General features: G+C 46.8%; 3 protein-coding genes across 6 annotated transcripts; all 3 read left to right on the forward strand.

Moving 5' to 3' along the window:
• The first annotated feature begins 1402 nt into the window (after nt 1–1402).
• LOC100520396 (olfactory receptor 56A4-like) lies at nt 1403–8425 on the forward strand. Of its 3 annotated transcripts, XM_084974979.1 has the most exons (3): nt 1403–1631; nt 3801–3851; nt 6807–8425. In XM_084974979.1, the coding sequence occupies exon 3, from the start codon at nt 6842–6844 to the stop codon at nt 7781–7783; it is 942 nt and encodes a 313-aa protein (XP_084831105.1). In that variant the 5' UTR covers nt 1403–1631; nt 3801–3851; nt 6807–6841; the 3' UTR covers nt 7784–8425. The 3 variants fall into 3 exon arrangements, 2 of the variants coding, with proteins under 2 accessions (XP_084831105.1, XP_084831106.1); XM_084974980.1 differs by lacking the exon at nt 3801–3851 and having other exon boundaries at nt 1444–1631; XR_014814517.1 differs by lacking the exons at nt 1403–1631; nt 6807–8425 and adding an exon at nt 3524–3695.
• A 5871-nt stretch (nt 8426–14296) lies between these two features.
• Nucleotides 14297–15238, forward strand: LOC100520757 (olfactory receptor 56A4-like). Its single transcript, XM_021102719.2, has one exon. The coding sequence runs from the start codon at nt 14297–14299 to the stop codon at nt 15236–15238; it is 942 nt and encodes a 313-aa protein (XP_020958378.2).
• Nucleotides 15239–19334: 4096 nt separating this feature from the next.
• On the forward strand, nt 19335–27465 carry LOC100520924 (olfactory receptor 56A3-like). 2 transcript variants are annotated; one of them, XM_084978179.1, is made up of 2 exons: nt 19335–19712; nt 24202–27465. In XM_084978179.1, the coding sequence occupies exon 2, from the start codon at nt 25214–25216 to the stop codon at nt 25883–25885; it is 672 nt and encodes a 223-aa protein (XP_084834305.1). In that variant the 5' UTR covers nt 19335–19712; nt 24202–25213; the 3' UTR covers nt 25886–27465. The 2 variants fall into 2 exon arrangements, with proteins under 2 accessions (XP_084834305.1, XP_020958317.2); XM_021102658.2 differs by lacking the exon at nt 19335–19712 and having other exon boundaries at nt 24226–24474; nt 25190–25956.
• Nucleotides 27466–27817: the final 352 nt, after the last annotated feature.

Genomic DNA, 27817 nt, shown 5'->3' on the forward strand with positions numbered 1-27817 from the left:
ATACCTGACATCAAGCTTTCCACTGCTGAGGCGTCCACTCTAAAGGCATTCATCTCAAATAAACACTCCGCCAACTACATAACTAGGTGAAGAACCAGGATACCCAGTGCATGAAAGTCCCCTTTTTAGAAAGCTCTGGTTCACAAGAGGCATTTCTTTTTGAATAGCCCTGCTTTTCCCTTCTTTTGCTTTAATTCCCACTCTGTTTTAAATTCAGCAATGAAGAGTGAACCTGTGAAAATCTAGGGACCTCAACCTTGACCCCAATAAGTCAGAACCTCAGGTCCCTTCTCTCTCTCTCCCTCTTCTGTACCCCTGACCTTGTTGTGTGGCTCAGGTGTGCCGTCTACCTTACAGGACTTGTGCATAACAGACCTTGTTTTTCCAGTTTCCTGATGGTCGGTTGTGGCTGAGGTGCATCTTGTGATCCTAATAATGACAAGAGTTGGCTCTGGTTGGGAAGATGTCTGTGGGGGGTCCCTGCACCCCCAGGCATTTCTAGCCAATAGTATCATTACGCACAGACTGAGACCCACATAAAACACACACCCAAAGGATTCTCTTAGGCATGATTTAACATTTTTTTCTTTCCTTTCTTCATTGTCTTTCCCCTACCCCCAGGCCACCCCTTTTCTACATTATGGTGTCTATCAAGTCTATCAGGCTTGAGTAGAACAGCTGTCTCCATCCATCCGTCCATCCGTTCAACCATCCATCCATCCATCCATCTATACATACATACAGCTCTTCTCAGGGCTGGTTTCCGGGAGTCTTTGCTGCTCAAAGACATTCTAAAACTTTCTCTTAACTTTCGATGTCCCAAGCAGCAGGAAAAGTCTTCAAGACTTTGTATTTATGGACTTTCTCTATTATGATTAATTTCTGCTTGAAAACCAGCTAACTTTCTGCTAGGCTCATCTATTGCTCATAATAACTTGTCAAATAAAATCAATAATTGCAAACATAACTACTATTTTGAATTCTTCCAACAATTTCCCCTAGAGTTCCCATTTATTAGCCATGTCAGTTTTCCTTGTTAAGTGATCATTCTTGCATTGGATGTCAATTTTCTCACTGTCTTCAGCCTTATTCAAGATCACTTGGCAGCTGTCAAACAACTTCCTTTTGTCAGTGGTTTAACACAATACAATTTTATTTTCTGATGTATCCAGCCCAATGCACCTGGGTGGGGAAAGCTCCCCTCCACACAGTCACTCAGGGCCCTCGCCTCCTCCATTGCCTGATTCCGCCATTTTCTGTGGGTCCTTGTCTTCCAGTGGATTACATGCAATTGGCCAGAGGAGGAGGAAGAGACGGAGAGGAGAGGACACCAAGGACGTTGTAAAAGCCATTCCTGGAAGAGGTGCCTGCCATTCCCTTGCCCGGATTTAGTTTTATAGCCCCACTCAGTTGTAGATATGCCTGGGGGATGGGCATTTCGTTGTGTTTAGGAGGAAAAAGAACTCTGTTTGGAAACCTACCCTGGTCTCTGTCATTTATATTAATTTGTTGTCAAGCTGAAATCCACGTTGTGGAGTAAGAACGATGAGACGTAGCAGGAACCTCTGGCGAGTTCTGTGGCCCCTGGTCCCTGAGACACTGTCCGCCCAAGAGCCCTCCCAGATGCTTTGGTAAGTAACGCGTCATGTTTACTTTAGGCTCGTAAGAGAGAGAAGGAAGGGCCACAGCTGGGGCCCTTCCATGTTTCGGGTCCTCCCGTCATCCGAGGCAGGAGGAAGAGGGGCACTGGGTGGAACCTCGGCGGAGCTGCAGCTCAGGCATAGACGTTCAGGAAGGATGCAGGGGTTTGAATCCTACCCAGACCCAGCCTCTAGCCCCGGGCCCTCTAAATGGATTCTGAGCCCTGCCTCGCCATTCTGCTACGGCGACAGCGGGAGGCCAGTGTTTGATTCAAACAAGCGAGCTATGATTGTCTGCTGAGCCTTTGAGTGTAGGCAGTTTGCTATTTGTCAGGAGATGCTGTTGGTGGGACATAACTGGGAAGGGGCTCCTTATTTAAACACACACACGCGCATGGGCATGTTCATGTATGTCTTTTTTTTTTTTTTTTTTTTTTTTTTTTGGCCATGGCATGCAGCTTCTTTATGTGGGATCTCAGTTCCCCAGAGCAGGGATTGAACCCGGGCCTCATTAGAGTCCTATCCACTAGATCACCCGGGCAGATCACGTAAACCATCCATATTTTAGTTTTATTTTCTCACAGGTATGGACAAGAGCAATTTTTTAACTGTGTGATTTTCTAAATCCAATCATATACATAAAAACATTAACTGTGGTCACTCAGTAGATTTGTCCTTTTTCCTTGTTTATCTCCAGACTTCCTCTCCCCCCTTCCCTTTTTTTCTTTCTTCCTTCCTTCCTCTTTTTCTCTGCTCCTTTTTTTCCTCGCCCCGATGTCTCCTTCTCCAGCAGTTCTAGGTAGGAAAGTGTGAGCCCTAGAATCACACCCAGGAGCTCCCTGGTGGCTCAGTGGGTTAAGGATCTGGCATTGTTGCTGCTGTGGCTCCAGTTTGATCCCGGGCCTGGGAATTTCAGCATGCTCCAGATGCTGCCCCCTTGCTCTCCTCCCTCTGTGATCTCTGTGCACTGAGCCCCAAAGACCTGCTTTTAGCCTCTGTGTCCCTCTCCTGAGACGCTTCATGAGAGCGTCTCAAGAGAGGCTATTGCATAGGTCCCGTTTGCATCTGTTCAGTGGGGGCCATCCCGGGGACCGTCACACTTGTTTTCCCAGGAAAGCCATGCTAACTATTGCTCTGTGTAAGGCGAGTATTGCTAATAGCAGCATTTTCCGCAACCATACTTAGGTAATGGTTTAGACGAAGAGCAGCCCTGCAGTAAAGTCCTGGACAGGAAACCACTGTGTAAACAGGGCCCCTCCCAGGTATTTGCTTGGGTCCAGATCAGTGATGGGCCCATCGCAGCAGATGGGCTCCCCGGGAAAGTGACTCCTGCCCCTGCCGTGTCCATGGTCCTTGCTTCTTGGAGGTCCCTGCTCCATGGATCCCCGGGGACAATCTCCTGCCACCTCCTCCGCAGTTACAGCGCTGCGGGGGGTTCATTCAGTTCCTTCCCCAAAGGCGCATCCCTAACAGTCCTCCTAAGAAGATTCGCATCATTCAGTTTCCTCACCCTTCTTCATCTTTTTTTTTTTTTTTCTTTTTAGGTCAGCACCCGCAGCATATGGAAGCTCCCAGGCTAGGGGTTGAATCAGAGATATAGCTGCCGGCCTACGCCACAGTCACAGCAACGCAGGATCCAAGCTGCAACTACGACCTATGCCAGAGCTCACTGCAATGCTGGATCCTTAACCCAGCGAGTGAGGCCAGGGATCAAACCCACGTCCTCTTTAACACCAGGCAGATTCATAACCTGCTGAGCCACAACAGGAACACCCCCTTACCCTCCTTCTTGGCAGGGGAGTTCTTTCTTTAGACCCCAAGAGCCTTTGACCTCTCCTGCGAATTAAGCCTTTTATAATGTACTCTCTGGAGAAATAGACCTTAGGGCTTCAGGTCCAGATGTCTAACCAGAACACCCACCCCTGTGAGCAGTGGGGTTGGAAGGAGCCTCGTGGAATCAGAGTCCATAAAAGCAGCCTCCACAGCCTCTGGCAGGGCCAGTTCGGTGCTCTTGCCAAGAGCCAGAAAGAGCAGCTGCACAAACTTCTGAAGCTGGTAAATCTCGAGCTGGGGCCAGGAACTTTGTGAGGAAGGAGACAGCGAGGGGAGGAGGCGAGTCCAGGCGGCTGGAACGAAAATGAGCTGAGCCTCTTTGAACAGGGCCTGGTGTGGAGGCCGACCCAGCCGAGATGCTGAGCTCCTGGTACAAGGGTGAGTGGCAGCTGTGATTCACTCAGCGCTGAGGCTGAGTCCTTCTGTGCCATGCAAGGTTTGTGGGCACCAAACTTCTGGAATAGGCTCAAAGACTCCTCCCCATTGCATGGCTGGAAGGTCAAGGCTCTGGGCCTGCTGGGTGAGACTCCTCCTTCCTGCCTTGTCTAAACCCATCTGTGAGCCGAGAGGATCCCTCCTGCTTCTGGGCAATGGTAGCTGGGCTTGGATGTCCTGTTGTCATTTTGGTTATTTAAGGCTTGTCTTTCTAGACTCTCTCTCTCCGGGTCAGAGATCACGGTTTGCTCATGAGCCCTTGCGCAAGGAGCTGCTGCAACTACCCTTTTGTAAATATCGGTCTGGGGGTGCAAACTAAGGAGTGGGGGTATCCAAGGGCAAAGCAACGCCCCTGATGGCCAAGGGTCCCTCATTTCCCAGAGCAGGAGGCCTCCTCCGCTTCATTGAGGAGAAAATGTGCAGGAAGAGAAAATGGTCCCGGTGATTAAGGGATTTAAAGCGGCTCCAAAACAGAGCAGCAAGTATATTCCTCTCATATGTCGGGGTCCCAGGAGGTCTGCAGCACGTGCACAGCCTGGGCTCAGATCTTGGTTCCCTTCCTCTGGACCCCTGGGGACTGTCTAAAAGGCCAGCCCACCGTCTGTGGGCTTCTCTTCTGTCCCATCTGGAGCATCACCCTTTCCAGTGTCAATTTTTCTGATTCCTTGCAGTGCACAGCAAACACCTTGCCCAGCTGCATACGCTCCCGCAGGCCTTTACCCACTGTCCCCTGACACTCCTGTCTCCTAACTCCTCCCCGCAGAGAATGCAGCATCCACCAACCCCTAACACCTCATCCTCAGGCAGGACCGCACATCCGCGTAGGCGGACCTTCCTTCTCTCGCCATTGCCTGCAAAGCTAACCCTCCCACTGCCCCCAGGTGAACCTTACCTCTTTTGTGTCCTTCTCTGATGCTCTGAAGCGTGTCACGTCCCTTGTGTTAACAGGATCTCAGGAAATGAAAACCCCTTTCCATCCCCTCAGCATCACCCGAAGCTAAATATCATGTATCTATTTCATGTATGAGAAATCTGGGTACCACAGCGGTTAAACAGCTGTCATACAAGGTCATGCAAGGAGTATAAGAGCCAGACGTGGAGTTCATGTCCACCTACGGCCAAGTTTTCGAGCATGGTTCATCATTTCATTCATAGAGTTTTGTCTCTTTCCCACTGTTTGTAAGCTCGTCTTTATTAGAGCCACCACTGTACCATATTATGAGGTAAGTCAATTCTCCTCTCTTAAGCAAGTTCCCAGAAGATGGCCATTTTTGCTTAATCCGGGTTGCACGTTTTATGCCTAACATTAGAACCAGGTGCTGAGCAGGCACTGGCTATTTTCTCATTTTGTTCAAACGGGTCAGGTTGCTCTGAGGATCCAGAACTTGAGGTTGTTGGAAAGGAAAAGCCTTTTCAGAAAAGGGGGTATGTTTGCCATCCTTCTTATTTCTCTGATTCACATGGGGTAATTTTCTTAATTGCAAATGGGGATAGAGGACAAGCTGCTACCTGATTGCCCTGCTTGAATCCTTGGTTTGTCTTCAAGCCTTACAGTGGGTAGACTGTGTGTGCGCGTGCATGTGTGTGCTAGAACCTGTGTTTGGAAAGTCGGGGACATTCACAGTGGAAGTTCTCACTTCTCATCTTCTCTGGAGCCAGAGTCTGACACCCCCTTGCCCACACTTCACCCTCCCTGGTTGGATGGGACAGGTGAGCAGCATTAGCAACCCCAACCCTACTGGCTACAGGCCTCCTGGTCCCCTCTATCCCCTCCCCCCGCCACCCCATGACCCCCTGGCTCTTCCGGCTCTTTGGCGGTTGCAGCCGTGGCTGTCAACCTTCCTGCTACTAGAGCATTCTGCTCTCTGTTCAGGAGTCAGGGAAATAAGACAGTACCCAACACAGGAAACAACCAGAATCACAGCACATGAGATTACAGAGCACAGATTCCATGTGCTGGAATAATTAGATCCTGGCCACTAGGAATCATGGCTAATTTAACAGAACAGGTAAATGGATTCCCACGGAAGCTTACATGCCTAAAACTCACTCCCTAGCTAGCTTCTATTGTACCTTTGATGAACCTCCTGGTGTATCCACAGTATCGACGGCCTCTGTCACCGCAAGAGGAAATTCTCAATTCTTTCTAAAGGACTCAAACCAAAGAAAGCCCCTTGAGGCGTCACCAGGAGAAACAAGAGCAAATAATCCAGGAAGGGAATGATAAACCTTGTGCCTTTAAAGTGGAATCCTCTTTGGGGCTGGAAGAAAGTGTTGTCCTTGGGGGTCAGGGGCTGCTCCCCCTCTAATCTCATGTTTCCTCAGTAGTGGAAAGAGAGGCTCGTGAAGTCAGTCGCTGTCCAGTGGCACAGAGCAGAGGGCTGGGCTTTTCTAGAGTCAGCCGAGCACGGGTCTCTACACAGCTGTCCCTTCTAAACTCTGAGGGACGGGGGGGCTTGGTGAAGTCACTGTGCTTGCTGAGGCTGCATCGTGTGCAGGGGTGGAAGCAGGGCCTCTAGAGTCAGAGTCCCTGGTTCTCCGTCTTGGCTTCACTATGCTCTGGCTGTCTAATTTTGACCACTATTAAATTTGGGATCTCTAATTTTGATCAAACTATTCTGCTCCCTTTATCTCTACCCTTTCATGATTTGTGAAAATAGGGTAACAATGGTAACAATTGTTAACTCTTTTTAAAAGGATGACATGAGATGATGAATATACACAGTCAACGCAATGCTTAGTACACAGAGTGGTGGTGGTGGTGCTCCCCAATGATTAATGATATTGGTGATTTAAAAATTTCGTGGGGACAAGTTAAGAGTCACAGTGGAAACTCGAGTTCTATTGTGTTTATAATGCACACTCTCCATGGTGACACATTCTGTCCTGCATTTTAAGGACTCTGAATTTCCAGCGTGATCAGGGTCCATTACATGGCATCACCCGGCAACTACTCCTCTGCTCCGGTCTCCGAATTCCTCCTCATCTGCTTCCCTAACTACCAGAGCTGGCAGCACTGGCTGTCCCTGCCCCTCAGCCTCCTCTTCCTCCTGGCCATGGGGGCCAACGCCACCCTCCTGGTCACCATCCGGCTGGAGGCCTCTCTGCACCAGCCCATGTACTACCTGCTCAGCCTCATAGCCATACTGGACATTGTGCTCTGTCTCACCGTCATCCCCAAGGTCCTGGCCATCTTCTGGTTTGACCTCAGGGCCGTCAGCTTCTCTGCCTGCTTCCTCCAGATGTTCATCATGAATTGCTTCCTTGCCATGGAGTCCTGCACCTTCATGGTCATGGCCTACGACCGCTATGTGGCCATCTGCCACCCTCTGAGGTACCCATCCATCATCACTGACCAGTTTGTCGCCAGAGCCGCCATCTTTGTTGTGGCCCGGAATGGCCTTCTTACGATGCCAATCCCCATCCTTTCTTCGCGACTCAGATACTGTGCAGAGAAGGTCATCCAGAACTGCATCTGCACTAACCTCTCCGTGTCCAAGCTCTCCTGTGATGACATCACCTTCAATCGGCTCTACCAGTTCGTGGCCGGCTGGACCCTTCTGGGCTCTGACCTCGTCCTTATTGTCCTCTCTTACTCCTTCATCCTGAAAGCTGTGCTGAGGCTCAGGGCTGAGGGAGCAGCCGCCAAGGCCCTGAGCACCTGTGGTTCCCACCTCATCCTCATCCTCTTCTTCAGCACGGTGCTGCTGGTCCTGGTCATCACCAACCTGGCCAGGAAGAGGATTCCCCCGGACGTCCCCATCCTGCTCAACATCCTGCACCACCTCATCCCCCCAGCGCTGAACCCCATTGTTTACGGGGTGAGGACCAAGGAGGTCAAGCAGGGAATCCAGAAGCTGCTGAGCAGGTTCTGAGAGGTACCTCAGCGCACATCCACCTCTGGGGTTGTCAGTGCAGGTCAGGACTTATTTGTATGTTGGAAAAGACCTTTCCCTTTTTAATCCTGGAATGAATTCGGATTCACCTCGTCTTAATATTCTTAATGAAAACCTTCTTCCGTGCATCTTTGCTTCCCGTGGTTCCAGAGGAGAACCTCCCTCTCCTGGAGTCTGTGGTTATTTGGGAATCTTTTCCCTACCAAAGCCTTGACTGAGGGTCTCCCAACCCTTAGCCCAATGGAGTGGATTCGAGTGGGAGCGTTTGACCCCTGAGAAACAGAATATATGCATAACCTTCCAAACCCCTTCTTGTCCCCCGATTTACTAGGACCCCATTTCCTCGCCTGTCTCCCGACTCAGCCTGGCAGAGCCCCATGTGGCTTTTTCACTGGGGAAGGTGAATTGGGTGGAGTGTAGACGTTTACTCCAGAACCCTGGTCTTGGGGTGGAGAGCTATACCCTAAACACCCCTGACTCTCCTCTCTGGCGCCTGTGTAGACATGCCATTTTCTGGCTCTCAGATCCTCCCAGATGCTTGTGAAGACTTTCCGTCTCTGCACCCTCTCCTTACTTCTTGTTGTCATTTTAAAGGATGAATAAACTACAGCACGAACATTTTCTTTTTTCAGTACTTTCTTTCAGTACACACACCAAATTATCTCGACAGTCACTGCATGGTGGTTGTTATCATTCTCCTAAGCCCACTGCTTCCTGCTGCCCTCTGACTAGGAGGCAGATCACTCTCTCCCAGGCATGCCGTTTTCGTCCTGCTCTGTCCCTGTGGTCCTTTTGACTTCTAGTTTATTCTCTTGAGAAAAGTGTGTGTTTGCGAGTGTTCAAACTACTGGATGCCCCAAGAAACGGTCAACTGCATGTTTTCTATTCATATCTGTTTCAGTCTGGGTGTGTCATGAGGCCCCCTTCTGAGACCAGCTCAGCAGGATGGGGATGAAGATTGGGTGCTATGGAACTTAAGGAAAAAAGTTAACATGAAACAAGAGGCAGAGACATTTATTTTAAGTTAAGGTGGGAACCAGGGTGCTCAAGGTCTCAGGGACCAGGAGCCCTGCCTCAAGAGACCACACTGCTTTTACTGTGCTCTGGAGGATGACCTCAAGGGAAAAGGGCGTTGTAGGTGCAGGATATAGGGTTTTTTTTTTTTTTTTTTTTTTTTTTTGTCTTTTGTTGTTGTTGCTATTTCTTGGGCCGCTCCCGCGGCATATGGAGGTTCCCAGGCTAGGGGTCTAATCAGAGCTGTAGCCGCTGGCCTACGCCAGAGCCACAGCAACGTGGGATCTGAGCCACGTCTGCAACCTACACCACAGCTCACGGCTACGCCGGATCTTTAACCCACTGAGCAAGGGCAGGGACCGAACCCGCAACCTCATGGTTCCTAGTCGGATTCGTTAACCACTGCGCCACGCGGGAACTCCTTTTTTTTTTTTTTTTTTAATTTCAAAAGTCACTTAGCTGGTAAATGGTTAAACCTTTTACTCTAAGCTTTAGGCATTTAAGAATCATTAGCATTTGAGTGAGCTATCTATGCATAGCATTTCAGAGAATGCTCACTGTGCTTCTGCAAAAGACATGCTTACTTGTGGCAACCCTGGGTGCCTAGGTTTGCACCTTGGTTCTCTTTTCTAATGCATATTCTGTTAATGACCACTCATAAACCACTTGGCCATGAGGTTCCTCTTTCTCTTATTCTTTACAGGACATATCATGCTTGTGCAAATGGCGTGCCAATCTGCACAGGTCAGGCATGCCTAGACCAATGTATTATGTCCTCATTCAGCTGACCCCGCGAATAACCCATGCCCTTAGGTCTTTGTTCTTAAGCTTAAGTCATTTACCAGCACCCTGACTGTTTCTCAAACAGGAAGATGGGACAAAGTAAGGAAGGACAAGATGGAGTTTTCAGCAAAGAGGCTAAGAAAATATTATAAAAACATGTCTCGCAACAGCCCCCTACAAGCGTATCTTCTGGGACTCCAAATGATGGCCACTGGTGATGAGTGGCCTTGGTACCACCCCAACACTCACACCCTTTGAAGCTCTCTGGGTTCTACTATTACTTGGAGCAAGGCAGGTTCGGACACACCAGCCATGAAGCAGCAGTCTGCCCTCAGCCCACCCAGGCAGCAGTCTTAGTATCTCATCTTATTGACTTATGTGCAGGGGCTTGGCTGCTTTGCAAACTCAGCCCCGGCCAGCACAAAGGAATATCACTCTCTATTTTACCTGTAACATAACCAGAGACATAAATAGAGCCCATGACGCTAGGTATCTATCATTCCTCTCCGATTCCATGGAGTCCTAATTTTATCCCAGGTTTCCTTCTGGGCTCCTGCAGCTTCTCTCGGAACCAGCCTTGACGTGGCCCTTCAGCTGGGAAAAGCTGCTGTGTTCTCAGTCTCTGCTTCTGAAATGTTCTCTGGGGAAGAGAGGGATGGTTTCGTTCGCTGGTGCCACCGCCTTGGTCGACCTCTGTCTTGCCTGCCACGGTTCGCTTTCTTTGACTGGTTACCCTTCCCAGTTTAGACTCTTCCTGAGAGTTCTCTGTCTTTGCTTCTGGCGCCACGACCAGACATAGAACAGGCAGCAGAAAGAGGTGCCAGAGGTGGAAGGATACGTACAGCAGGATTATCTCTGCCTTTGGGTATTACCTATGGTCAGGACTAGCTTGTCCCGATGGGGCAAGAAACTTGCTCTCCAACCCAAGTTTCCCTTCAGAAGACATGGAGATGTCCCAAGCACGAGAGAGAGAGTCTCTGCGTAGCTCCGCCCCACCCTCTGGACCGCACCTGCAGCCCCAGTCCTGGGACCCAGACCTTGGGGGTGGGAGAGACAGGGCACCGTGCCTCAGCAGCCTCTGCAGCCCCCTCACACCTATGTCTCATCCCCAGAAGCTTTCTAAGGCATTTCCCCTTTACTTCCGCCTGTATTCAGATGAAACCTATTCGTATCCATGAGTGATGCTCTTATCATGTCCTATCACGAACATTAAACGTTTCACTTGTTCATTCCTATTTCTCACCACGCCACTGCATTGTGGGTAATAAGGGAAATGAGGTCTCTACAGCACGTTACACTTCTTGGCCTTTTCGGATGCATTCAGCATAAGGAAAAGACCGCTTTTAAGGATAATACTAAATTGTTATTGAAACGTAATTTGAAGTGTACACTTCATGGCCGAAATAAATTTCTCTCTGTCTTAAGTCTAGAAATATTTATTTTTCAAACTTACATACCCTGCTCTCGTAGATGCCTCTGTCCCCCCTCCCCCCACCCCATCCCTTCCCCGCCGGGTTTTCCTGGTTGAACACTCTGAATTCATCACAAATCCCATATTGGATTCCATTCTCTGTGTTTTCTCTGCTCCGCTCTTTCCCCTTCTTTCCTCCCGCGCCTCCCTCACTGCTTCTCTCTCCTCCCCATCCTTCCTCCCGCCTCAGAGGAATGGGCCTGTGCCCAGGGTTCAGGTGTCTAAACGGCTCTTAGCCCCTGTGGGCTGGGGGGCGGGGAGGGACAGCGGGAAGTTCAGGGCCATAAAAATAGCCTCTGAGGGGCTGGGCCAGATGGTGCAGTAAACAGAAGGAACAGTCATCCTGGGCCGTCTCGTCTCCTCAAGCAGGTAGGTCTGGGTTAGAGCCAGAACAACTAGGAAGAGGGGCGGGATGGGGCATCAAGGGTTCCGGGTATTCAATACAAGCAGAGAGAAGAAATTCTCTGGGTAGGACTAAAGCGGGTCCGGTTCCGCATGTTCAGAGTCTACACAGGGTTCCCCCAAAGCTGGAGCATCACTCGTTTCCCCTGGGAGCCAGGTTTTCCTGTGTCGACTGTATGCTGTTCACCTAGAAAAGCCGAGAGGTTCCCAGTGAGTGCTCTTGAATGAATGCCACACCTTCATTATTGCCCGTGGCAACTGCAGGCCAGGGGGTTTATATTTTCACCTGCAGTTCAGCCCCTGCTGGAGAAGCGCCGGGGAGACAGGGTGCCTGGAATCCCAGCTGCCTTGACCACCCCTCCCTGCCGTCCTGTTTCCTCCTTGTCCTTACTTCTCCAGCTGAGACGGAAGAGCATATTTCTTTTGCTCAGGCCGTCATGCTCTCCCGAAGATCTGAGACTGTGTGTAGAGTCAACACTTTATTTCCCCTTCACTGATCCAGGGGGAAGGATGCAATAACCAGCTTCCCTAACTGCAAACACAGAGGATGAGTTTATAGAAATCGATTTATTTACTCCAGATAAGCGGACTCTGGCCACAGGTGAGTTCGTCTTGTCTAACAGAAGAAATCACTTTTATCTGGATTGATGTCTGAAGCTTCAGTTGCTTTCTAATTCCAATCCTACCTTTTAAACCTTAGCTCTGCGGCCACCCGTTGTTGACAAAGCCCAGTTCCAGCTTCCAAATATATCTTATGTGAAGGAATGGCGTTCCTATGACTGCAGGTGGTGATAACTGGACATTTGGGCATGTTTTACTGAATAGTGACATTGATTTGAAAACCAATTAAGCAGCTACACTGGTGTAGGGAGGTGGGGGTGGAGGTGTAATCTAGTCTGAGTCAAGGAAGCTGGGATTGCTCGACAGTCTCCGCCAGTGGTGTCTGTTTTCCAAGTTAGGAGTTCTGGGTGGGTTGATTATCTCTGTCCTAAAGGGGGTGTTCGCATCCTGAAGCTTGAAAGATCACTTTACTAAGAAATCGCCAAGGGAAGCTCGATGGGCAGTATTGAAAGAGAAAGTTAAAACTGCAATTGTGAGCTGACCCAGAAGTAGAGCCAAAGTAAAGGACTTGCCATATATAATCCACGAATGCCGTGTGGCCCGCCCCGAGAGCAAACGCATACCCGATGCAACATAAAAAGAGAAATGTCTAGTTTTCCCCAAACTCTAGACTGGTGGTGTCCAATCCCATAGCCAGTGACCACATGGGGCCATGGGGCCCTGGAAATGTGGCCGTAGTCAGAATTGAGACGTGCTGTGAGTGTAAACTGTACAAAAACAAAACCCAAAAAAGGATGCAAAATAGCTCTTTCAACAGTTTTTAATGTTTATTACGTCTTAAAGCAGTAATATTTTGAGACGTTGAAAATCTCATCTATTATTAAATAAAATCACATCTATTATTAAAATTAACTTCACACGTTCCCTTTTACTTTTTAAGGTAGCTCCTACAAATTTAAAATTGGGTATGTGGCTCACATTATATTTCTGTTGGAAGTTCTGGTATAGATTATCTGGAAAGTGACAATAATGAGGCAAAGTAGGAAATTTGCTTCTTCCAACATGGAAACTTGCCTTCAAATATTCGTGCTTAAACTTCTCGGCTTTGAGGACAGGATGCCATCTTCTCAGGAGAGAAAAGGGAGCTGACTCTAGAAGCCTCAGAACTCACGGGAACTGCTGCATTGTTGAGAAAAACAGGTGGAGGCTGGGCTTCCTCGGAGCATCGACAGCAAATAGTGTCCCTGTGGCAGAGCAGCCAGCAGCCAGCATTCTGCGGTGAAAGCTTGAGCACGGCGGCTGCGGGCAAGGCCATCTCCTAAGTGTCTTAAATATGTTCCTGACTGGTTCTGGTGCCTGGGACCAGGCACCTACGGGAATCTGGTTACTCTGGGTTTGTGACTGATGGGGAGTCCGTGTGCAGTCAGATAAAGACAGCTGCCCTTGCCATCACTCTCCTACGATAGGACAGTAAGACCCGACGTACTGACTCCTGCTATTTCTTGGCCTTATCTCAACAGCTTGCCCAAGACATTAGGAGACTTTTTCATATGTGCTTATTGCAAAGTTTTCCTTTTCAGACTGCGCTAAGGAGCGCTTTCCTGTACAAATGACAGTCATACCTCTCGAGTCTCCAGGAGCTTTCTGGTGATGCTCATAGGCTGGATTTCTCCCTTGCCCGTGTCACCCTCTTTTGGTGGAAGGGCAGGCACAGGCGTGTGTGAATGGCCCTGTGGCTGATCTACTCTGGCAGCAGGGCCTGCATGTTGAGGTGACAGAGGCAGACAAGGTAGAGGCTGAGCGCTTTAGCTGTAGGTTCGGGTTTCCTACGTCACGGCGTCACCCCTGTGATGTTAACAATATGACATGACTTACCTTGGATTTTGTCTCCTCATCTGTAAGGTTGGAATCACCACGTATTTCCCTGTAAGGAGGAAAGTTATGCAGTTTATCAAGGAGGTGGGAGACCACGAGAGGGGCAAAAAATGGGCATTGTCCAGACTAAAGAGGAAACACGATCCTCCTACCACCACACTGCCTGCAGGATTTTTCACAGAGGGCATGGGTTCACAGTATTCAAGTACTTAGGACAGAATGTATGGGTTCATACTTATAAAATACTCTCTTTGCTGTTATTATTTTCCAGTGACTCTTTGGAAAATGAGCTACTTCCCCATCGGTATTCAAATTGTTTGAATGGATTTATTTTTGTCTTACCCTTCAAGCTTTTCTGAAGTGTCAGTTGTGACCGGAATTTTTGCATGGCATCCGCCAGCAACTACTCCTCTGCTCCAGTCTCCGAATTCCTCCTCTTCTGCTTCCCTAACTACCAGAGCTGGCAGCACTGGCTGTCCCTGCCCTTCAGCCTCCTCTTCCTCCTGGCCCTGGGGGCCAACGCCACCCTCCTGGTCACCATCTGGCTGGAGGAATCTCTGCACCAGCCCATGTACTACCTGCTCAGCCTCATAGCCATACTGGACATGGTGCTCTGTCTCACCGTCATCCCCAAGGTCCTGGCCATCTTCTGGTTTGACCTCAGGGCCATCAGCTTCTCTGCCTGCTTCCTCCAGATGTTCATCGTGAACAGCTTCCTCCCCATGGAGTCCTGCACCTTCATGGTCATGGCCTACGACCGCTATGTGGCCATCTGCCACCCTCTGAGGTACCCATCCATCATCACTGACCAGTTTGTCGCCAGAGCCGCCATCTTTGTTGTGGCCCGGAATGGCCTTCTTACGATGCCAATCCCCATCCTTTCTTCGCGACTCAGATACTGTGCAGAGAAGGTCATCCAGAACTGCATCTGCACTAACCTCTCCGTGTCCAAGCTCTCCTGTGATGACATCACCTTCAATCGGCTCTACCAGTTCGTGGCCGGCTGGACCCTTCTGGGCTCTGACCTCGTCCTTATTGTCCTCTCTTACTCCTTCATCCTGAAAGCTGTGCTGAGGCTCAGGGCTGAGGGAGCAGCCGCCAAGGCCCTGAGCACCTGTGGTTCCCACCTCATCCTCATCCTCTTCTTCAGCACAATCCTGCTGGTCCTGGTCATCACCAACCTGGCCAGGAAGAGGATTCCCCCGGACGTCCCCATCCTGCTCAACATCCTGCACCACCTCATCCCCCCAGCGCTGAACCCCATTGTTTACGGGGTGAGGACCAAGGAGGTCAAGCAGGGAATCCAGAAGCTGCTGAGCAGGTTATAAGCAGTAAAATGGGTGAGAACTTACCTTGGGAACAAAAATTGGTAATGGGGAATTTTTTTCATGATGCATAGGAAATTTCAATAGTTACTCTAGGAATAGGTTTGGATTTTGCTTTCCCCAAGTTTCTGTGGATCCTGAGAATCTCCATAACATGGCTCCTGTTCTCTATTGCACTTACTGCTACAGGAGTTTTTTGCATTTTGGAGTTACCTTGATGTTTCTCTTGGCCTCATCTGGGTAAGAGGGACTTATCAAGCCGTAATGACAGAAACGTAATTAAAGTTATATTGTTTTTCAAATAAAGAATAAGTGTTTCTATGGTCTGTTTATATTTTATTTGTTTTTTATATTTCACTTGTGAGATCACGCAGCATCTGTCTTTGTCTGACTTATTTAATTTGGCATGATATCCTCTATGTCTATTCTTGCCAAAAATGCAAATTTTTATTCTTTTTAAAAAATGCCAGAGTAATAGTTCATGATTTATAAATACCACATTTTCTTTATCTATTCATGTATGGATGGACACTTAGGGTGCTTCCCTATCTTGGCTATTGTAAGAAGTGTTGCTGTGTACATGGGGTACATATATCTTTTCACGATAGTGTTTTCATTTCCTTTGGATAAATATCCAGAAGTGGAATTGCTGGATCGTACGATAGTTCTATTTTTTTGCTTTCTGAGCCTCTTCCACCAATTTACATTCTCACTAAGAGGACAGAGGGTTCCCTTTCCTCCACATCCTCACCAACACTTGTTTCTTGTCTTTTTGGTAATAGCCAGAGGGTTTGAGCAGGGTGTGTGTGGAGGGCTAGAGACAGATGAAATAGGTGAAGAAGATTAAGAGGTAAGAAATTCCAGCTATAACACAAGCCATGGGGATATAATGTACTACGTAGGAAATACAGCCAATAATGTTGTATTAACTCTGCAGGGTAACAGATGGTAACTAGACTTAGTGTGGCGGTCATTTGTAATATGTAAAAATAGCAAATCATTATGTTGTAATATGGTATTGTATGTTATCTCTAATAAAAAGAGAATAAACATTATTCTAATCATTTTCAGTGTCTCTCCATTTCTTTAGTTGCTTAATACTTTGCTATGCATTAGAGGTTTTGGTTCCAGCTGGCACAGGTCGAACTGGTTTGTGCCATAAAAGAATCTCTTGTGGTAATTCAGAGGTTGGCTCCAGAACTTTGATTCTTAGAGTTGAGTGAATAGGGCTGGCTCCTTTAGCCCTGCCAGATCTTGTTAATTTTCTAATGTCACTTTTCTGGATTATGAACATCCTGCAGCACTTTCTTTCTTTTTAATGAAATAAAAAAAGTTTAGTGATGACTCCTTTGTGCATGTATGCACACTTTGAAAATGAAAATGTTCGTCCTTTTTTTCAGATGTGTTTTGCCAACTTCTGACTTCATTCCGTCCTCCCTGACTTTTCTCTCAGATTTTGGGCGCCCTCTAAACCCCTCATTCTCTGTTGCTTATCTTAGATAAATCTGAATTGACTTTCTCATTCTGCTTTCAGCCCTGCCGGGTCAGTTCTCGTATCCTGGGCCAGCACCAGCCTATCTTCCCATAGGATCCAGGCGTCTGAATTTATGTGTTGGTCCAACAAAGATAAGCGCATTTTACACTTTCCAGTTCCCTTCCTGACCGTGCCCTAAAAATGGTGGGGGCCCAGATATTGCCAGTGTTTCCCAGGATTAAGTTACATCCGTGACTAGATCCCTTTTTGATATATTTCAAACATGCTGTTGCATGAGTCAGTAGAGAACAGTCTCTAACATAGCTGGTCTATGATGAAGCTGGCCATTCTTAAGAACTTACAAGATCATTTATTGTTTCCACGGTGTTGTCTTCCATCAAAGCTTTCATCTGCTCTCTTCCGTTTCACAACGCCAAAGACTGATTCTAGCCCAAGTACAAAGCTGCTCGGACATTCTCAACCATTCTAGTTGCCCCTGTGGGTCCGTAAACTCATTATTTTCAGATTACGCCTTCTGTACTTTTCCTTAACGTCTATGCTCAAACATCTTCTTCCACACGGAACACCCAACACTAGCGTCTTCATTTGCCAAACCACGACCATTGCCCGCGTCTCAGTTTAAACCTGTCCCCCTGCACAACCCCTTCCTGTATTTACCCGGCGGAATCCTTCTGACTTTTCTTGGGCCACGTGTGTGTCTCGCTCTGACACTAGATGATAAATTCCTCTGAATCTGGCAAAACCTGTTCTTCTAAACTTTACATATTTTAGAGCTGCTAATACAAGTCTTTGCTTATTGTGCTTCTTCCTGTTGAAGGAAAGTGAATAATTCATACCCGCCTCCCTGTTTTCTCTTTCCTCTGAAATCTTCCCAGGGAAAGCATCAAGCTGTGAATACAATGAATGCTCTGAAACACTTTACAGAAAGCCTTATATAACTCACTGTTCAAAGCACTTTTATGTACTATAGAAGCTAAGGCTGCTTATCTTGGAATGAGATGCGAAGGACTCTTACTTAGGTCCAGGTTCACCACTTTGGCCACTGGTTAGATGTGTAACTTTTTTTTTTTGTCTTTTGTCTTTTGAGGGCCACACCTATGGCATATGGAGGTTCCCAGGCTAGGGGTCTAATTGGAGCTGTTGCTGCCTGCCTACACCACAGCCACAGCAATGTGGGATCCGGGCTGCGTCTGCGACTTACACCACAGCTCACGGCAACGCCAGATCCTTAACCCGCTGAGCCAGGGCAGGGATTGAACCCGCAACCTCATGGTTCTCAGTCAGATTTGTTTCCACTGCGCCACAATGGGCACTCCTAGATGTTAACTCTTCACTCTCCAATCTGAGCTCTAGTTTCCTAATTTAAGAAGAGGGAAAATTGTCTCTGATTGTGTGAATTACCAGGTTGTTGGATGACTTCATTTATGGGAAGATTTTCCTTCTTTCTTTTTTTTTTTCCTGCTTTTTTAGGGCTGCACCCACGGCATAGGGAAGTTCCCAGGCTAGGGGTTGAATCAGAGCTGCAGCCGCTAGCCTAAACCATAGCCACGGTGACACAGTGTCCGAACTTCATCTGTCACCTACACCATAGCTCACAGCAATGCCAGATCCTTAACCCACTGAGTGAGGCCTGGGGTTGGACCCACATCCTTATGGCTACTCACAGCGTTCCTTACCACTGAGCCACAGTGGGAGCTCCTATGGAAAGTTTTTCAGTCAGAGCTCAAAATATGCTCGTAATTTATAAATGGGACCTCCCTTTGTTATTTTCCTCTGCACGCTGCTTTCTCTAAGGTCTTTAGATGTTGTCCTTCATTATTTATACGGTGTTCCCGCCACCCTGCGTGTCCTTCTCAGCCGCGGTGTAATTTATCAATCACTGGGTCTTCCTGACTTATAAAATCCTTTCCTTACTTGAAGCTCATGGTGTTGTGCTGAGGCACACTAAGCCGTTCCTTGTGCTATGTCATCTGTGGAAGTCTTGGTCCTGCTGCCTCGTATCAGACGCCGCGGTTGGCTAACAGACAGGTTGGGATGGACTCAGACTGCAAGCACTGCTCTTTCCAAGGAGAGACTGTAGGTAGTTCATAAAGAGAGAGCAGAAAACGGGGATCTCAAGTCAGCCCGTGAGGGGTATTTGCTCACAGATTCACTGCATGTGTCCTGATGAAGGGTCCTATTTCCAGTGCTCTTTCATTTGGGGTGGGTGGGGCGGCAATGTCCTGAAACCGGAGAAGAGAAACTTTCAAATTCTTTGCAATTTACCTCTTGAAGCACACAAAAACACTTAGATTTTTCACATCGTCAATCACTTTTCTTATTTCTGGCTAAAATTTCATATCCACAGAGGTTTTCAAGTTATCAAATCTGTAGTTCTCTCGAAATTCTCAATAAAGAATATTTGGTCAACATGCATCCAAGATTTGCTTAAATGCCTCTAAAAACCACCTTTTAGCACTTGAGACAGTATACCTTTGTTTCTGTTTGGGATTTTTAAAAATTCCTCTCGTTTGCTTGCAATTTCTTCCTTGGGTTCATGTGGAAACACTTTCGGGTGAATTAGAATTCCAGTACCAGTTTTACAATGTTTCACATGGTTCTTTTGATAAGCTTGTGGGCTGGATGGCTCTCAGAGAGGCGTACTCCTTCCTTCCAAGTCAATTCGCATTTCTCTTTAATGCGCTGTCTCTTACAAATCCTAGTTAAGTCAAAATTTGTTCACCAGCTTTTGCATTTCCTGCTGAGCCATGCAAAACACCAAACGCCTGAAAGATATTTAGCAAATGTTTATGAGATATGTTAATAAAATGTGGGATGCAGTAAAATGGAGAAAGGAGTGAAATATGGACTATGGAATGAAGTATACAGTAAAATGGAACATGGGTACAGTACATACGGTAATGGAATATGGGACTCAGTATCTGTCATCTCTCTCTTTTACAAACAAATACTCAAACGGATGGAGTTTCAAGATGCTCTGGGGTAAGTGCCATAAGCCTTTGTTTTCTCTTTCTCTTTGTACCTAAATGCATACATCCCCCCTTCACCTTTGCAGGTGCGTAGTTTGGGTGGCTATGTGTGCATGGCAAGGTAGGCAGGTGTGTTCATATGGGATGTAATGCTTCAGAGAGTATTCAGTGACCAGGAAGACAGGAAACCCAAAGCATCTCTGCGTCTTAGGGCTTAATGGAGAGGCAATGTTATAACTGGAGCAATTTCATCCGTGTAAAGGATTTCCTAATTTCCATTTTGATTTTTTGTGGACCCATAGGTTATTTAGAGGTGCACATTTAGTTTTTATGAAGAATGGGTTTTAAAAGTACATGAATGTTGCTTCCTGCTTTAATTTCACTGTGATCAGAGAACATATTCTGAGCAATGCCACTTGTTTGAAATTAGTTGAGATTTTTTTTTTTATGTTTGAGCATTTAGTTGGTTATACACTTGGAAATAACATTAATCCTGTTTTTATCGTGTGCCACGTTCTGTCTATGTAATCTGATCTTTCAGACCTATATGGATTTTCTTTCTATTGGATTGTTTTATCATCTTTTAGGACAGGTATGCTGAAGTCTTTTACCACACTTGTGGATTTATTTCTTCTTTTGTTGCTGTTAATTTTGCTTTATTTATAAGTCTAATTAATGTCTCTCACCGTACACAGTTACAGAACTTTTTTTTTCTTGTGATGAGAATTCCTTTTTTTTTTTTTTTTTTTTTTTTTTTTTATCTTTTTGCTATTTCTTTGGGCCGCTTCTGCGGCATATGGAAGTTCCAGGCTAGGGGTTTAATCGGAGCTGTAGCCACTGGCCTACTCCAGAGCCACAGCAATGCGGGATCCGAGCCGAGTCTGCAACCTACACCACAGCTCACGGCAACGGCAATGCCGGATCCTTAACCCACTGAGCAAGGGCAAGGACCGAACCCTCAACCTCATGGTTCCTAGTCGGATTCGTTAACCACTGCACCACGCCAGGAACTCCGAGAATTCTTAAGATCTACTCACTAGCAACTTCCAAATAGGCAGTAGAGTGTTATTAATTAGAATCATCATGCTGTATATTAAATCCCCCGACAATATTTTATACTGTTAGTGTGTAAATTTTGACCTTCTTCAACCATTTCTCTCATATTCCCACCCAATCTCTCTTCCGTATCTATGAGACTGTGTCTTCTGTATCTATTAGCTTGTCGTTGTTATTTTAAATTCCATATCGAAGTGAGATCATAAGTATTTGTCTTTCTCTGTCTGATTTATTTCATTTACCATAATGCCCTCAAGATCTAACCACATTTTCACAAATGACAGAGTTTCTTCTTTGTTAATGGCTGAATTATATATATATATATATATATATTTTTTTTTTTTTTTTCCCCATCTGGGCTCTTTGGTTAGTGAAGTTTTTATGTAATTTTTTTTTTTTTTACTATTTTTTTGTTTTGGTGCTAATCCTTGAACTAAAACCCTGTGTCCTAATCAAATGTATGTACTTTACTGTTCAGAATTGCATACATTAAAAAAAAGAATTGCATACATTTGTTTTCATTTAAGTGACATTATTTTCCTGTGTGAAGCTATTTCTAAAACCATAACTAAAAATTAATGATAAAATAAATCATCACTAAGTACTCACTTTAAATACAATTTTTAAAAATTTCAGAGTGGTTTTAATTGTTTTGAAATGATTTTTCTAGAATGCAGTTAATATATAACGTGAAGTCATTTCATAAGTCTAATGACATCTGTCTTCTTGAGAGCTGTCTTACACACATCCGCCAAGTCCCCAAATGGTATTCCTTTCCATGACAAATAATTCCTCTCGGTTTATGTAACTTTCAGACACCTCAAGAGAAACCATAAACTAGTGACTGCTCTTTTATTCCATCTGCGGTTATACACAGAGCTCTCTCTCTTTACCTTAGAAGTGGGTATGTGCCTGCAGGGAGGGAGGGTCCCACGGGGGCAAGATTTTTCCAAATCAGCTCTTCATGATTCTGGACACAGGAGAGTGGCTGTAATAGACACAGCATCTTCGTGCAGCCGTCCAGGGCTGAAGCCACCAGCAGAAGGACAGGCAGAGAAGTCACAGCTTGCCTGGAAGCAGCCGGGTGGCCACACTGTAAGACTCTCCCTGTAAGTAACTTTGGGAGCCGTGTACTGGAAAGTCAAGCGTAAGTGACACTTTGAGTTTGGTGCTCAGCTTACTCGCTGCTCACTTCAGAGGATGTTTTTGCAGCCTCAGATGTTAGTATGTGAAGACCCCCAAGGTCACGGACACCAGAGGAGCACGAACACATTAGAATGTGGGTCAGCCGCGCTCGCAGAAGGTCAGCTCAGGTCTGTCTCTGGCTGGGAGGCGGACGGGAGTGCATTCTTTATTATTAGACTATTAATCAGAGGCATAGGGTAAGTGTCTGGATTTGAGCCACTACCACACCCAAGAAAGAAGCATATCGTGTCCTTGATCTTAATGACCTTAGGGAGCTTTATGAGCCACCAGGAGAGGTGGCTAAGAACTATAGGGTCAGGCAGAGAGAGATGAAACTGTGAGAAAGAACCTATGGAATTCCCAGAGAGTCCACGAGAGGGAGATGACTTAGAAACTGGGAGAAGGGCGATGGTCCCCAATGGTACTAAATAACTGAAAATCATGGAAGAAGCCGTCAGTGTGATGTTTAAAGCTGAGCAGAGCGTGACCAGGGCTGGCTAAACGGAGACAGCAGTCTTGGGTTACAGTTCGTCTCGATTAGAGGTTAGGTCAGTTATCCCAATTCTGTCATTCCCCAAGTACTGTCCTTGGAAGAGCAGCATCTGCATTACCCAGCAACTGGCTGGAAAGGCAAGTTCTCAGGCTTCCCTCCAGACCTGCAGAACCGGTAACTCTGCAGTATGTGGGTCAACAAGTCTCCGGGTGATTCTGAGCCGCACTCACCCTGGAGAACCACTGGTCTAGACAAACGCGAATCCTGATGAGAAGCCCACACTCTACAGCCAAGGAACACCACACAGCTCCAAACCTTGGTGGGGAGATACTTTTTTAGGGATGCTTCCACAACCTGCCCCGAATCCACCTACAGAAAACGATCTTTCCTTGCTTTGGAGGAGAACACAGCAGAATCTGGCAACTTCTTCAGCATCAGAATCCTGGGTGGTTAAGAAGACACTCCAAGGGAGCTGGAGGTCCAGTCTGAGACAGCTTATCCTGGGACATGTTTAAGTGTTCCTCGGTCCTTCCCTTGTCTGAACAGCCTCATTTCCTTAATTCCTCTCCTTTGCCTGGGAAAACGTTATGTGATTTGTTTGCTTTAAACACTTACCAGATACACATGCAAAAAAGACACCACGCGGGTATCTCTTGTATTTATTGTTCTCACCGCTGGGTTGTTTATTTTCCCCCTCAGCACTAAAGTATTTTTACCTCTTCTGCTTTGTTCCGCTTTTTCCTGAGTGTTAAGCAAGAGGGCCAGTGACTGATGGTAGCGAAAGATAGGGAGACAGTAAGTGAAATTAGTTCAAGGCATTGTGATGCTTTCCACAATCAGTCAGTCTCCTGCCTCTGAGCTGTACTTGTTGAGAGCCTGTTACATTAACATGTATGGGGCATTTTTCTCTGCGCTATAATGAAGAGAGGAGACGGCATTGCTGGCAGAGGGAACACAGACTTTTTGGAAGACAACTAGGAAACATCAAGGAACACAGGGGTGTTTTGTTGAGCCGCATGATCAGGCTATTTAAGGATCATGGAGAAACAGTGGGACAAAGAAGCATCTAACTGTGTGCGTAAAAAGAGTAACAGGAGTTCCCATCGTGGTTCAGTGGTAGCAAACCCGACTGGTGTGCATGAGGACGTGGGTTCGATCCCTGGCCTCGCTCAGTGGGTTAAGGATCCGGTGTTGCCATGAGCTGTGGTGTAGGTCACAGAATGTGGCTTGGATCCTGTGTTGCTGTGGTTATGGCTGTGGCTGTGGTGTAGGCTGGCAGCTGCGGCTCTGATTCGACTCCTAGTCTGTGAACCTCCAGATGCTGCGAGCATGGCTCTGAAATGACAAAAAAATAATAATAATAAAAACAAAATGAGAAGAGTAACAAGAAAAAAAAAAGATTTTTCCCTTTCAGTTTCTAAGAGGTGTGACTTGGTACAAATAGGACGGGGTTAGCAGAAGGTAGTTAGTTGATGGCAAGAGAGTTGATTCTAGAAGGATGTAACGCATGTAAACACACAGAAGCGAGACAAAGCCAGGCACGCCCTATGGGGCTGGGTCGATGTGTGTGGATCTGGAACATACCACGGGAAGGAAGTCATTCTTCATAAAGCTGCGAATGCTGAGTGACATGGTCCAATTTAATTTTAGACAGATTTCATTTCAGTAGAATTGAGGAGAAAGCTGACAGCCTAGAGTGGAGGCAGATCAGTCAGTTATGAGGTTAATGAAGCAATCAAACCCTGAATTCACATCTCTTTTCTTTCAGCCAGTTTCAGGCCCACCTGGCATCATGGTGTTATCTCTCAACGACACGGGGACCCAGGTGACTGAGTTTCTGATGATCTGCTTTCCAGGCATGCAGGATACACAGCACTGGCTGTCTACTGTCTTGGCTCCTCTCCTGGTTTTGGCCCTCGGGGCCAACTTTGTGCTACTGCTTGCCATCTGGCAGGAGGCCTCTCTGCACGAGCCCATGTACTACCTGCTTGCCATTCTCTCTGCGCTGGACCTCATCCTCTGCCTCACCGTCATCCCCAAGGTCAGACCTGCCCTGGATTTACTCCCAGGCACTCAGTCAAACGGTACCTTGTTTCGATGCTGTGAACAGTCCTGCACTATCACCCTGGGGCCATCACAGTTCCCAGATGAGTCCCTCTTATTCTCAAGGCCCGTGATTTCCTTTTAAAGTTTCATTTCCTCCCCCAAACTTACAGGCCCTCTCTCATTGTCTGAGTTAGTGGTTCCAAGTTTTGATTTTCTCTATACTTCTAGGGAGATCACCCCAACCTTATGCCCAAGGGCTCTAGAGATTTCTTTCTAAAATGTAACTGATGCACTGGGATAGGAAGCATACTTGGAAGAAGTTTCTTATGTGCAGGGAGATGTCGGAGGGTGTCCAAATCTAGGGATTGGACTTACTGGGCTTGATGGCCTTGGGTTACATTTGGATGGGCAGATGCGTCCAGCTGGAGTTTGGGTAAGAACTCTAGAGATCAAGAGAAAACAGGCTAGAAGTAAACCTTTTGAAACAAAAGGTGTGATCCTTGGTTGGAGAGCAAAGGGTAGAAACCAGGCTTTGGAGGTTGGGATGCCCATAGAAGGAAGGTGTCTGAAGTGAGGACGCTGTCCCAGCTCGGATTATGGGGCTGTGGTTTGGGGATATGGATGATTAAAGGCATCTAAGGGCTCTCCCAGGGTTCACCCCAGGATGGGAACAGACGCACGATTTTTGAGAGTAGTATTAATCCCGGCAGGTCCTGCTCATCTTCTGGTTCAACATGAAACCCATCAGCTTTGCGGGGTGCTTCCTGCAGATGTTCATCATGAACACATTCCTTCCCATGGAGTCCTCCACTTTTCTGGCCATGGCCTATGACCGCTATGTGGCCATCTGCCACCCACTGCGCTACCCGTCCATCGTCACCGAACGGTTTGTCATCAACGCGGCCCTCTTCATCGTCTTCCGCAATTTGGTGGCTACTCTGCCTACCCCGGTTCTGGCCGCCAGGCTCAACTACTGTGCCAGCAATGTGGTGGAGAACTGTATCTGTGCCAACATTTCTGTAGCCAAGCTCTCCTGTGGGGATATTCACCTAAACAAGCTCTACCAGTTCGTGAGTGTTTGGTGCCTTCTGGGTTCTGATCTGGTCCTCATCTTGCTATCCTACTGCTTCATCCTGAGGGCTGTTATGCATCTGCAGTCGGGGGGTGCAGCCACCAAGGCCTTGAGCACTTGTGGTTCTCATCTCATCCTCATACTTTTCTTCTACACCTTGCTGCTTGTCTTCATCTTCACAAACAAGGCAGGCAAGAAGGTGCCCCCGGAGGTGCCCATCCTCCTCAATGTTTTGCACCACCTCATCCCACCAGCCCTGAACCCCATTGTTTATGGAGTACGAACCCAAGAAATCAAGCAAGGGATCATCAAGCTACTCAAGTACCATCGCTGAGAGACGTGAGTCAAAGAAGAGGGATTATGGAAGTGTGAGCATTTTAGTGATGTTTCAACGGCATGCCCACAAGGAACACAATGTAACGTCCATGCTGCTGTCCTCATCTTGAATTTAAACCTCCCTTAACTACTGCCCCCTCCTCAAATCTTCATCAAATCCATGTTTTGGTATCCATTATTTTCTTCATTCTGACTCCCTGCTACTGTGGTTCCTCAATTACTCGTTCATTAAATAAGTATTTAGTAGCTTTCACATACTTCTCAGTATTGACATTCTGAATGCCTCTCACGTTTACTTCACAGGGTGGGCGTTCCCGTGTGGCTCAGTGGGTTAAGGATCCAGCATTGTCACTGCTGTGGCTCGGGTTGCTACAGTGACTTCAGTTCAATTCCTGGCCTGGAAACTTCTGTATGTGACGGGTGCAGCCAAAAAATGAATAAATTAGTTCACAGGGCAGGGATGGACAGTGCTTCAGACAGGACATGGGGGGTGGGCAGGACTGGGGAAACCAATGAGGACTTTATTTCAACCATTCTGGTGAAAAGGGGTCATGGCTTGGACTAAGGCGATGAGTGGAAACTGAAGTCATCGGTCCCAAGATTTGCTGGGAGTTACTCTGTAGGCATAAAAGATGGAGGAGAAATGATGACACTAAGGTATTTTTCAGGAGTATCTGGAACACCGGAAAAGAGGAGTGACGTTAACTGACTATCTACCTTTATATGTGATATCAAAAGTCTGACTTTAAACACACTGAACTCTATTTCTACAACGGATTCTTTTTTTAAAAAAAATTTTTCTCTTAGAGCCACACGTGCAGCTATGGAAGTTCCCAGGCTAGGGGTCCAATCGGAGCTACAGCTGCCAGCCTACACCACAGCCACAGCCATGCAGTATCTGAGCCATGTCTGCAACCTACACCACAGCTCAGGGCAACAGCAGATCCTTAACCCACTGAGTGAAGCCAGGGATAGAACCCGTGTCCTTATAGATACAAGTCAGGTTCATTTCCACTGAGCCACGGTGGGAACTCCTTGACTCTACTTTTAAAAAATGATGTATTTTGTTTTTGTTACTGTTTTTTGGCTGTGCCCACGTCATGCAGAAGTTCCAGGGCCAAGGATCAAACCCATGTCACAGCAGTGACAACACCGGATTCTTAACCTTGACTCTACTTTTGAAGTGACTATTAAATATCCAAACAGAAATAAAAGTAAGCGACTGGCACTTTTCAGGGGCCAGATCCACAATGGGGACAGGCGTTTGAGTTATCAGAGTATAGATGGTACTTAAATTCCATTTTAAAAATGAATAAGTCATGGGGAATGCAATGTATAGCATGGAGACTCTACTTAATGACACTTTATTGCATTTTGAAAGTTGCTAAGAGAGTGGATCTTGAAAGTTCTTATCACGAGAAAAAGGTATAACTGTATATGATGATACATGTTAACTAGACTTAGTGTAGTGATAATTTCTCAGTATATACAAGTGTTGAATTATTAGGTTATACTCCTAAAACTAACGTGTTATATGTCGATTAGACCTCAATAAAAAATAAAAAAGAGATGCAACCAGCAGGATGTTACTGAATACTTCGTCAACAGAGGGAAAACTTGAAACCTGTGCACCCCGCCCACCACCTTGTCGCAGATCCTGGAATCCCTGACAAAGTGCATGGGGAAGGCGATTGGTTTAAGCCTTTTTGTTTACAGCTACTCCAGCCAGATTCAATTATCTTCTACAATGTGGCTCAGTTCTGCCTCCAGTTGCATCCAGTCCTGGAGTAATGAGGATGAAATTACATCATCCATCAATATTAGAAGACGCCTTAGTGCTGAGCACCATTCCAGCTAAACTTGCCCAGGATATAAGGTCTCTGTTGTAACGTTCCCTCTCTGGTACCGTTATGACAATAGGATCTGACCT

The sequence above is a fragment of the Sus scrofa genome, chromosome 9, assembly GCF_054392235.1.
Source record: "Sus scrofa isolate SSC_HxYL_T2T_F1_AM1 chromosome 9, Sscrofa_HxYL_maternal_Yorkshire_Landrace_v2.0, whole genome shotgun sequence".
NCBI lineage: Eukaryota > Metazoa > Chordata > Mammalia > Artiodactyla > Suidae > Sus > Sus scrofa.